This window comes from Mirounga angustirostris, unplaced genomic scaffold (genome assembly GCF_029215605.1).
Source record: "Mirounga angustirostris isolate CCGP_5_RB_7025 unplaced genomic scaffold, mMirAng1.0.hap1 SCAF_14, whole genome shotgun sequence".
Classification (NCBI taxonomy): Eukaryota; Metazoa; Chordata; class Mammalia; order Carnivora; family Phocidae; genus Mirounga; species Mirounga angustirostris.
The window spans coordinates 56,445,443-56,458,018 of record NW_026991722.1 but is presented as its reverse complement, the minus strand read 5'-3'; the positions used below and the strand labels follow the sequence as shown (position 1 = coordinate 56,458,018).

Genomic DNA, 12,576 nt, shown 5'->3' with positions numbered 1-12,576 from the left:
CAGTGGAGGCAGAGAGAGGACCACTATGAAGAATCGGAGAAACTAAGGGGAGAGCTATTTTACAGCCTTATGTGGGTTCATTTGCAGAAGTCGCTTTTGAAAATTTATACCAAATTCAAGTTTGACTCATCTGCATATGTGGACAGAGAAGTGCTGTGGAGGAGGCATGAATTTTATCATAAGAGTTCAATTCACACTTTGGAACACATAATGCTTTTTTCTAAAGAGGAAATGTTTCCACCCTGAAGTGCCCAAATCACGTTATTGAACCAAATCCAATGAGCTTTTTGTTTTTAATGGAAAACAGATAATTACGAATCTTTTATCTTCCAGAAAAACAGGAGGGGTTTTGAATCAACCAATCAACAAAGCCAAGCAGGACTATCTCTTCTGAGCCTCCAATCCAATAAAAAGTTAGAGGTGGAATCCAGACAATTTGGAGGTCTGCAAACTTGCTTCAAAATTAATGATATTTTCTATGGTGCCGCAAGGAGATATTAAAACACTCATACTGATCTTGACCAAGCTCCTCAATGTTTTTTTGCTTTTCTTGAGTAATCACAATGATTATAAGCTCAGCTGTCTATTCACTGAGACATTCGATAGGGGAAGACAAAGCAAAAAAACAAACAAAATACAATCAGAATTTTAAAACTGAAGGAAGCTTGAAGTGAGTTCACGTCAAAATAAGTTTAATTACCTCACTTCACAGAAAACTGAGGCCCGGAGAGGGTAAGTCATCTGTGTGTATGGGTTCACTTCCTTATTTGCTATTCATTCATTTAATACATTATCATTGCGTATCTTCTGTATCTTGGATGCAAAGGTAAGAGTCAGCAAAGAATTCAAAGTCTGATGGCAGAACCAGTCAGGAAAATCAGGAGCACCTAGGTCGTAGCTGAGTCTGGAATGCAAGGCCTTTCCCATTTTCCAGTGGGACACATTCTGCTAGCCCACGTCTTCTCCAGTCTGCCATGTGATAGGAATCATGGGGAGTGCTTGTCAGACCTACCCATGCCAAGCCCTGCCCTGGACCTCCTGAATCTGAAGGTACACCAACCAGACCTGGGATTCTAGATGTTTAACAAGTGCCCAGATGAACCCCATCACAATGCACCAACAGGGTTTCCCTGTGCCAGCCAAGGTCAAGGATCTCTCACCTCTTACTGCCCTATCTCAGTGGGTAACTTCCACCATTGGCTTAACAGTCCCACATCACACCGTTCAGGGAAGAGCCTACATCAGCATTGCTCAGCATAGAGTCAGCGACACAATTACTGACTTGAACTTTAAAAAAAAAAAAACAAAAACCTAAAAATAAGAAGCCCAGGCCCCACTTAACCCAGCTGTATCAGAATCTCTGAAATTGAGGGTTTCTTTTTTCAAGTTCCACAGGGAATTCTGATGAGCAGTCAGTGTTGAAGACCACTGCCAACCTGGGTCCTTTCAGAACCCTCCTTGCCTGTAATGAGGTGAGGGAGAGGCTTGGGAGTATCTCTGCAACCCATGGTGCATGGTGCCACTATTATCATGCTATGCCCTCTCTCCGGCCATGTGCACGCCCAACATCTTAGATTCAGGTAGGAAAAAAAAATGCCACACAGGTGTTACAAAGCAGACTGCTCTGGGACGGTGAGATTCACAAATTTTCCAAAGGACAAAGCAAAACAAAGCTCAATAACTGTCATGTTGGATTGTGTGTACCTCATACTATTGTAATCACAACACACTTCTGCCCCTCCTATAATCTCACCAGCATGCCTTTGTATTCACTTACGCATCTACTAAGGCAGTTTTCCTCCCATTTAGCTGTTTAGCCGAGCCTATCTTCTTGGCTCCGGATATGGGAGTCCCTGGAGGGTGGGGATCTTGTTCCTTTGTCATGTCCCCAACACCTGCATAGTCTTCGGACGAAGCAATGCAGTTAGTGCCGTGCAACTGGCACGTCTGGCTGTCAGTGCAGAGCTCTCCCTACCACCTGCAGCGTCTCTGCCCCTGTGCATGCACAAGAGTGATCGGCGTGACATTCAGGAGACAGAAGAACACAGGCTTCTCTAAGTGGCATGTCCTGGCACACTGGCTTCTGGGGAACTCCAGAAACCAAAGAACATGGGTGATGATATAATGTTCCATTGGCAGCCACTAGTCTTGTAGCTTTCACAATGTATGTATCTCTCCAGAGCATCAGGAAATACTTTGGCACTTTGGGGATGGATGCCAGTTCATCTTTTATTTTCTGTCTTGTGCTGAAATAAGGAGTGAGTCAGAAGCAGCAGAAAATAAGCCCTCTCCTTGCAAGTAGATTCCTTTGACACTACTTTAAAAATCTGCATAGCAAGCTTCATGCTAATCGCTTTCAGTGATGTTTGCCTAATGACGCCCAAGCTCTTACAAATTCATTATGAGCCCTCTCTGCTTCCCTTTTATTACTATGCTGTCCTTTTCTCTTTAATTAGTAATGCTCTGGATTCAATGCATAACTTGACAGTTAACTTAAAAGGAACATTTGTAAAAAGTTCTTTTCTCCACAAGGTCAAGATTGTTCCCGTTATTATTTATAGTAGCTTTCATGTTCTCTGAATTTTATTATGTTTCCTTAAAATATTTGAAGGTGTTGTATTTTGGTGTTCTTGGATGAATTATAATTATTGGGTACTGGCATTTAGTTGCACATTTCATCCAGGCTGGGTATTTTGTGTTTCTCAAGTATATCTCACACAGTACTGAAAATAATTCTTTGGTGGAGTAATAAGATAGGGCACACGTAGGTGCTTAAATAGTTATCGATGGAACAATTGAGTAGGACCTTCACTTTAGCTAAATCTAGCAGGTTGAATTTCTGCCTTTTTTGGTTTTTACACCATTTTCTGGACTCCTGTCTTTCATCATTTGTAACAGCACCTCAGTGACTCTGTCCAGACTCTCCCTAGCCCATCCGTATTACTGAAGAGAAGCACCCCAGGCCAGCTTCACGCACCCGGTAATCTCGGGATGCTGATACCTGCCTGTATTTTCCAGAGACCAAGCCCAGGGTCCTTTAATCTTCCTCTGTTTGTAATGTATAGCTACCAAAATGCATATTCAGTATGTGCTTTGAGGCTTATGAAATAGAATCTTAAAAAGCAATAATCCATCACCATAAGAAAAAGGTTTCGTTTAGTGTGTCCCTGCAAATAATAACAGCATTCCCTCTTTCCCTTTCCAGCACCAGCATGACTCCATTGTGAGATACAGGTGCACGGCTCTGACGTCACTCTATCTTAGGTAACTACAGACAGGCAGTCTATTAACTAAAGCCTGAGAATGGAGCACAATTCTTCTATTAACTATTTATTAAGTCAACAAGCTGAGAAATGACTTCATTTTTCTTTCTAATGTGCAGCAGTTTTATGCATTTAGCGGTATTATTCCTCGAACAGATGTGTCTTTTCTAAGTAATCTTACTTTCCCATGAACCTAGGATTTTTTCTTAATTGTATGCTTCTAGTTTGCAACAGCTTCAGAAGGTGTTTCTGAACACACCACTGAGATTGCTCCATACTGAGAGCCAAGTGACATGAAAACCACAATATCATTGGGAATGCGGGCCGCTAGCTCCCCATATCAAACACCCAATTAGTGCGTATTCTTTGGCTAAATACACTCGGCAGCCAGTGCAGCCATCCTCAGCTCTTTGATTTCCAAAGCCTTAGAAATACCTGGGAGTTATTTGAATGTGGCAGTATTAGAACTACAAAAGAGAAACAAGAAGCATTCAGTCAGTCAGCAAACTGCAGAATTTGACAGCAAAGACACTGAAGGTTGTATCAAATTCCCTCCACGTTAGTGTTTTGAATAACTAAGCACTTTTTTTTTTTCGCTCGGCACTTCCCTTTATCAATAAAAAGGAGCATTCACAAAGAATCAATATCTAAAGCATATTGGGCAACTACGATTACTTTTATGATTTCCTCCACGCCAAGCATTAACAAAGCAAACCGTGCCACTATACTTTTGAAAGGTACCAATGGCAGCATGGCAGCGGACAACCAAATTGACACCAATTTTTTCCTATAAGAAGGTATAATCAGCTCTTGGGTCACCTTCAAAATACGGTCCCGTGCTTCCCCTGGAGTCGAGTTACTGTGGGAGCAAGTGACTGAAAAAGCAAGGAGAGGAAATAAAAGGACGGTTCGGCGGAAAAGCTCGGTGCTGCTCTCCTGGCCCACCTCTCTGCCCAGTGCAAGGTCATGGAAATTTAGTGTGAGCCCAAGTGGTTCTTCAGCGGCAGACAGCAACAGGCGTGATCCTGGCACAAGCCGGCGTTTGTCTGACAGCTGCATGTGCTCCAGCCAAAAAGCTGCAGTAAGCGATCTGCCCAGTTCTGCTCTGCGGAGGAAGGCTCACCCTATAATGTCCCACTGAGTCATGAGGTCAAGGAAGAATTCCACTGAAGTCTTTAAATAGCCTTGGCTCCAGCAAGCTAATGGGGGTGAGGCTACTGGAGTGTGTCTGTGTGTGCCTGGCAGGGACACGCACATCTCGGTACTGTAGGAGGGGGCGTTTAGAGGGGTCTTCTTCAGCTGCGTCCCAGCGATGCTGGTAAGATCTGTTTGCAGTGGTTCAACAGAAAAGCTCATGCACGAACGTGCTAATGGAACTCTGGTATCTGATGCTAACAGCAGGAATTGGCTTCCCTCTTTCAGGGATGGGAAAATTGACTTGGGGGTCCATTGGGAAAATCACTTTTCCTATGGATAAGTTACGTGGACCCCTTTGAGCAGCTCCACGCTGAAGTTGCCTAAGCTCGGAACCTGAGAGGGTGCTACCCACCGCCCCAGCGCTTTGCCACTCTTTCCCGAGTGGGGTAAGGGGTGGGAGATTGGGACAAGATGGCTGGAGTGAACGGGGGGGGATGACTGGCTCACCCCAGTCATGTCCTTCGGTCACTGTTCTTTGGTTACTGAGGCTTCAGGGCTCAATCTAGTCTACACTGTCCACTGTGGCCTTTGTTTACATTTCCCTTCAGCAGGGATCACGACCTGCCATATAGTGTAGAAACCCACGTGGGTCTGTCTCTTTCACCAGACCATGAGTTCCTTGATAGAAGCAGCAGGGCGTTATTCCTCTTGAGCTCCTAGCCCAGTGTCCAGCCTACAGAAGAGAAAGGTCTAAGAAAGATAAGTTTAACTAAATTAAACTAAGGGTATTAAGAAATTAAGCAAGTCTTGATATCGTTTGCTATATTCTGTAGACAAATCAGCCCCCAAACCTGAGCAGTTGGCTCTCCATTGATCCGAAAGGACTGTACTTTCTTCACTGCCATCTTTTCTTTGGAATTTCTTTACCTCAAAATAAATGGTTATGTCTTAGGGGCTCTTGGCTCTTGGCTGCTGTGACAGCAGTAAGATCCAATGACCCTGGTGGCAGGAATTCTATAATTGCTCATCCTAATGTCCATGTTCATCTAACAGCTGTGTACTCCTAGAATTAAAAGCAAAACAAACAATATTTTTACAGAGCCTTTTGTCCAAAGAGCTTTTAAATGTCGCAAACTCATTTTTAAAATGTCCACGTGTAAAAGCCAAGTGGCAGATATTACCCTCCTTTGAATGTGAAAAGGGTAATTACTTTCTTGTGTGTGACTTGCCTGTACCTTACCTCCTCCTTCCTGCCATTTGGCCATTTTCCCCCTCAATTATTAGCTCACCCCTGAAGGGCAAATCTAGCAAGGGAGGAGACGAGAAAATAGAATCAGATGATTTAACTATCGGCTGGTGTCTCTAGAAAAGCTCAGGGATATGAGGGTGGGTGCCAGGGGATTGGGAAAGAAGGTTGAAACTGTGCATTAAAATTGGTTTGTATTTATTATCTGATAGCCCTCATGCTATTCCCGTCACTCACCAGCAGACGTAAACATGAGCAGCTGGAGGGTTACTGTACAATCATTTTAGAGACAGATTTGTTATGATTGTTTCCCCCAGAACTCAGGGGAGAAGCTCTGCCCAACCCGGTCATTGCCAGCAGAGCAGTCCTCCAGCCTGCTCTTTGGTCCCCAGTAACGCTTGATCAAGGCTGACGTAGAAGCATGTCTCGCCGCTGCTCCCCGACTGCAGCTGCCAGTTCAAGGGCTGAAACCAGATGGTGTCAGTGTCCTGTACCATACTGGGCCCACGGCACATCCTTAGCAAGTATCTGACTTCTGAGTTCCCTTGAATCAGACTGGCTGCCTCCTATTCCAAGGGCTGAATCCCACTGCTCCTCATAGGAGTCAGAACGGTTTCTCTTCAGAGAAAACCCAAGACCCATTTCCATTTATGTTTAGGATGAGATGAACATCACATCAGGGGGCTTCTCAGGCACATACAGAGGTAAAAGCAAACACCTCCATAGAATGGGTGTTCGATACCATTCAGCAAATACAAACGCAAGTGCTAACCAACAAGAACAGTAAGAGCAGAGAGCTGAGACTGGAGCAGTACCCAGCCGACAGGTGTCCATGAGTTGGCGACTGGCTGTGCCTCCGGGGCCCAGTCAGTTGTGCTTTTTGTCCTTGAGGTAACTGAAGAGCATCTCGAGGCCCCCCTCTACCAGCTCCGGCAGAGGCTTGGATAATGGGTTATGGGAAATGTGGAGCCCTTTGTCCATGGGGTTCCAAGCAATCCGCCCCAGTCTCCACAGCAGGTAGAGCTCGTCCGGGAGGGTCTGGATGTCATTGTTGTTCAAGTTCAGCAGCTCCAGGCCGGTGAGCAGGCAGAGCGACCGCGGGAAGGAGTGGATGTTGTTGCTCTCTGCAATGAAGATCTGCAGGCTGACCAGGCACTGGATGCTCTCGGCGATGTTTTCCAGGCGATTGGAGCCCACGTGCAGGAAATCCAGCTCCTTCAGCGCAAACACACAGATGGGGATGTGAGCAAAGTAGTTGTTGCTGAGGTTCAGCTTCCGCAGTCTGGAGAGGTCAGCAAGGCTGGCAGGAAGCTGGGAGAGGCAGTTGTGGGACAAGCTCAGGACCTCCAGGCTTCTGCAAGTGCTCAGCTCAGCCGGCAGCTCCGTCAGGCAGTTCATGTTCACGAACAGGACCTTCAGGCTCTTGAGGAGGCTGATTTCTTGGGGCAGGCTCCGCAGGCGGTTCCCGCATAGGTTCAGGACCACCAGCCGACTCAGCTTCCCCACATCGGGCGGGAGAGCCCTGAGCTGGTTGTGAGATAGATTGAGCTTCTGGACCTCAGACAAGCCCCACAGAAAGTCGGGGATGTCCGTCATTCCCTTGGTGACCAGGCTGAAGCTGACGTGGCGCATGCCCCGCTTCAGCAGAGCCCGGGGCTCCTTTCCCAAGAGCAGGCTGTCATCCCATGGGGAGAAGGGCTGCCTCCCACGCAGGAGCACCATCCTCCTGGGGCCCCTGTCCCTGCAGTGAGCGCTTGATGGCTTGGCCCCCATCTTCCTTCCTTTTCACCCACTGGCCTCTGGGGAGGTTGGGAGGGTGTCCCCCAGCTGCTGAAAGCCGAGCTGTCGCCCGCAGGGAGCTCACGGAGAAGTCTCAGCGGGGCCTCGCAGAGGCCCGAGCCACCCCGCCGTGGTCCGGCCCCGAGGGCGGGTTTAGGTGGCTTCTCTGGGAGCAGCCAGGCTGTAATGGTATACTTGTCCCTGAGACTGTGGAACTGAACTGCTCGAGTCTCTCTGAATGCCACAAGACAGCTGTCACTGTCATTCGGCCCCTGTTTTATTGGCCCTGGTGTGTGCAAAGAGGTCACAGGGAGGCTGCATCTAACTTTCCCTTCTCAGCTTTTCTTGGGTATCGGAGCTGAGCAGGTGATAAGCCAGCCCATCTCCAAAAAGCAGCAAAGTGGAAAAATAAAGCCGACTGTACAAGTGCCAGACTGTGTGCGTGGCCGCGGGAACTCATCCGGACCCCTTCAGAGTGACCGTGAGCTTCAGGAACGCTAGTGACAGAGTACGTTTCCAATGGCAGGGATGGTCAGATGATATGGTACACACCTGTTTCAAACTTTGTTGAGTTGCATGGTTGTGAAAAAGTCATGGGAGGAGCCTGGACACCTGCAATCCTCCGGGCCAAAGGTTTCTGCACGGTGCTTATCACAGGTGACTCAGTGAGGAGAGAGTGAAGGGGCCCAGACGCCCCACGCTCATTTCAACCAGAGACGCTCTTCAGTCATCTGTTTCACTCTGGGCTTCTGGGGGGAGTAAGGCACGCTTTAAATGTTTTGAACAGCCACTTGAGTGGCTGTCTTAGTAAGGTTAGCACAGGGTGCCCTCTGTCCTTGAAGAGCTCAACCGATCAATTGCTCTTCCCTCCCCTCCCTCTCTCCCTCCTTCAACACACTCTTTCTTGAATTATAACAGTTAATTTATACCTCTAGGTATGTAGAGTTAATTATTGGCATCATGGGCTGAAAACTGTCCCCCCAGATTTCAAATGTTGACGTCCTAACCCCACCCCCCCAACCCGTACCTCAGATGTGACTGTATTTGGAGATAGGGCCATGTGAGGACACAGGGAAGACACAGCCATCTGTGAGCCAAGGACAAAGGCCTCAGAAGCAACCAATCCTGCTGATACCTTGATCTGGGCCTTATAGCCTCCAGAAGGATGAGAAAATAAACTTGTGTTGTTTAAGCCACTCACTCTGTGGGGCTTAGTTACGGCAGCCCTGGCAAATGGTGGAGGAGGAGGCGGACGCATTTGCATAGATGAAAAATCCTAAAACTAGGTAGTGATTAAGGAGAGAAGAGATAGCAAGGGTGAGGATCCAGGTTCTGGAAAAGGGCTTGCGGTCTGGAGCGAAGGCTGGTTGGTCCGGAAGTGTGTGGTTTTTGCTGGCAGCCCTCGGCACAGCAATTGGGGGTCCTGGAGAGTGATGCTTGTCCTATGACCATGCTCCCAGAGCTGTGACCACAAAGCCAGGAGCTGGAGCTGAGCCCCATCTGGGCAGTGCCTGGGGAACCTGCAGGTCCATCCACACAGCGGCCAACCTCTGGGCGGGAGGATCAGCAGGAGGTGCAAAACAATGCAAGGCCATTTCTCCTTCTGCTTGGCATTGACCCACCCAACAAGCCCTTGGGATTCTTAGGCAAAGGTGGATACTTTGGACATTTTTTTTAATGGAGTACTTGAGTGTTCTAGCTATTACCTGGGGTGGGGTGGGGTGGGGGTGAGGGAGGTAATGTGCTAAATTTGTACCCTAAGTTTTAGGAGCATACTATGCCTAATATATGTAACTTTTATCTGACAACAGGGTTCTGCTGTTAAAAAAAAAAAAAAACCAAACATATTCATCCTCTTTTCCTCTTTCCTTCTACGAGCATGAGAAATTATGTTAGGGTTCCCAAAATATGGGAGCTGAGATGGCCTAAGCAAGAATCAACAGCTTTCTTCTTTGTAGTAATTCCTCTCTTTCCTCTTAACATGTTCTTTTCCGATAAATACTTTTTAAGCACTTATCAATAGCCAATAATTTATCAAATGTTTACTATGTGAAAGGCATGACACTAGGGGGGCACCCAGGTGGCTCAGTCAGTTAAGCATCTGCCTTTGGCTCAGGTCATGATCCCAGGGTCCTGGGATGGAGCCCCGCATCAGATTCCCTGCTTAGCAGGGAACCTGCTTCTCCTTCTCCCTCTGCTACTCTCCTTGCCTGTGCTTTCTCGCTCTCTCTGTCAAATAAATAAATAAAATCTTTTTTTTTAAAGGCACAACACTAGGCACTGTGCAAGCAGGATGGGTATTAAAATCATCTCAATTTTACAAATGAGGAAGGGAGGATAGAGAGGTTACTTAGGCACAATCAAGTCACTTGCCCAAATTCAAGTATCTGGGTCAAAGGCAGAACCAGAATTCAAACCCAGTTAGTTGGACTCCATAGCCCAAGCTGGAACCATAATAAGACAGCTTATGGTTAACCTTGTAGAAAGATGGAATCAATATGGCCAGGATATGGATTTTTATTTTCAAGTTGCTAGGGGGTAGGACTGGAAGGAACACAGGTAAAGAAATGACTACGTAATTACATGCCTAGAAATAACTACATAAATTGGTGTTAACCCTCCCCAGCACAAGTAGGAAAAGCAAAGTTAAAATGTCATTCCAGAAGACTTTGGCATAAGGGATTTAATCCCTTCCAAAAATAGGTCGGTTCTTCTCCAGCAAAATTCTAATTTATCAAATGAATGAGCTATGTGAATATCTGACTGTTCCGTCCAAGTTTTTGAAATGTAGATACTGCCCACATAGTTAACCATGGTTACCCAGTCTGAGAATGATTCACCTCGAGGATGGTCATTGTGTCTGGGTAGTGTCCTCATCTATGAAATGGGCTGGGGGGTGGGGGGGAGGGTAGAGATTTCCCAGAGCTCCTTCTCACTAGACCAGTAGGATTCTCAGTGCAAAGCAGACCACCCTAGGGAAATGAAAGATGTTTAACCTCTTTTCTGGAGAAAGCATGCAAAATCCAAGGCAAATTATTTTTTTTGCTTGCATTAATATTGGTCCCTGGAGAATAAACAGTAATGGGGAATGTGTTGGCTTTAGGATTCGCTATGCAGCACGCATATCAGACTTGGGCCAAAAGAGACTTTCCAAGGCTCTCTGAATGACATTCAGGTTGGAATAAGTCTCAGAATGAAGCTTTGTTGAACAGATTTTTGAAATTCCAAATCATGGTAAGTCATGTGATTGTCTTTAACACCCAAGGAAGTTATGGAATAATTGAAATGTACTTAGTATGCTCAATATGTTTACTACATTTTTTGTATATTCTAGTTGATTCCTCCTCTAACATATGAAAATCACCATTTATGATGTCTTTAATTTTAAATAAAATTAAATTAAAATGATGAGAGTATAAAATAGTAGGTTATGAAAGTGCCTATAATTCCCCTTGAATTCCCACTAGTGGAATATCTACTGAGGACAATTCTTTTTATTCTCACTGTGGCTTTTCAGCTTATGTCTACACATCATGTCTGTTAATTTGGAAGGAACTAATATGTATATTTAAATAGTATATTAAAACAACCATTTTGCTAATTTAAAATTTTAAAAATAGAAACTATAGAAGAGTATAGACAATTGGGTTAGCCTCTTGCATATGGAAATGTGGCTCTTTCTCCCATGAATATTTACTTCCATGTATTTTCTTTTACCAAAAAAAGAAAAAAAAAGAAATCTGTCTTAGTTCAGGTTTCCTCAGAAGCCATGCTTGAGGCCAAAGCTATGGGCTAATGTTTTATTGAGGAGGACACCCCAGGTAAGCGAAAGTAAGGAGGAGCCTGGGAAGTAGGACAGGGAGGAGAGCAAAGTCAAGCAGTGCATTCTGAGCCTGACACACACTGCATCACATGCAGCCTGTTGCTGGGTTTTGCAGCCGTCAGCGGAGAGGCTGTGTCTCAGAACAGTCCATGGTTAAGCATCTGTAAAATGCATGCAATGGGGACACCCGACGTACATAACACAGTTCCCTAGTTCATGGTTATTAATGGTCTATGACCCATAGGACGGTGATGGTACATGGCACGACCTCCGTGTAAATGGCCCCAACACACACATGCACACACATGCCTAGATTCATTTACTCTCCATGTCTTTGATTTTTATTATGCCCTTGTTCGTGAACTTTACACTTTTTTCGAGGCTAATCAAACCTGTATTCATGAAGCACGCCTCTTTCATCTTTCACTCACCTTATATTTACACCTCGTGTCAGGAGCTGTTTTAGACACTGTTATATAGTCCATCTGATATTTAAATGAGACGGCTGAGCTTTGGTGGGGTTAGCTGATGCTCCAGGTTACAAAACTAGTTAGTATCAGTTGCCATCAACACCTGGGTTGTCTGAGCTAAATTCTGTTCTCTTCCTACCATGTGCCTACCCTGCTTGCCTCTGCATGTTTTTTTAGTAAAGCGACCTATTACTATTCTGATTAGAACATTCCCCAGCCTTTCAGCCCACAGCCAGCTCAGCGGGAGGCAGACAGCCTGGCAGTCAATGTCAAAGGTCCTGATTGCTGTGGCTGACGGCCTTGGGTTATAATCCTGAGTTTATTACTGAAAGGCCATCTGACCGTGGGCAAACTGCTTAGCTTGTCTGTATTCCCATGTCTTCATATGTGAAGAGGAGTCATAGTACCTATAAGGTTGCTATGGGAATTAAATGCCTGTATACACAAAAGACGCATAGAACATGGCTCCATGCATAGCCTGAGAACAGAGGCTCAGCAGAGCATGAGGAAGATGGCCAATTCCACTGCCTCCTCCAGGGATTCAAGAGCGAGGAACTTCACTGGGACACGGTGAGACTGGTCCTTTTCTCTCCTGGAAACTTCTCTTGCCAAACTTCTCAGCCATTGGCTCTTCCCAGAGGAAAACAGGCTTTCCTAGAGAGCAAGAAGTTCAGGGGCAGGTTCTCAGGCACATCCAAATTGAGCTGCTTTTCTTTTGAAGTCAAGCTCCTCTTGAAAAAAGTCAGGTTTCCAGCTCCTTGTCTCCCCCAGAGTCCTGGAACAATTCTGAGGGTATAGTAAGTGCCCAATAATGCTCACTGAAATGAACAAACATCTGGGGCCTGATGGACGTTTGAT

The 12,576-nt window shown here is 45.9% G+C and overlaps 1 protein-coding gene across 1 annotated transcript; it reads right to left on the bottom strand.

The window, feature by feature from the left end:
* Nucleotides 1–5,827: 5,827 nt before the first annotated feature.
* On the bottom strand, nt 5,828–7,695 carry LRRC30 (leucine rich repeat containing 30). Its single transcript, XM_045887026.2, has one exon. It carries the CDS (start codon nt 7,417–7,419, stop codon nt 6,514–6,516), a length of 906 nt encoding a protein of 301 aa, XP_045742982.1. The 5' UTR covers nt 7,420–7,695; the 3' UTR covers nt 5,828–6,513.
* Nucleotides 7,696–12,576: the final 4,881 nt, after the last annotated feature.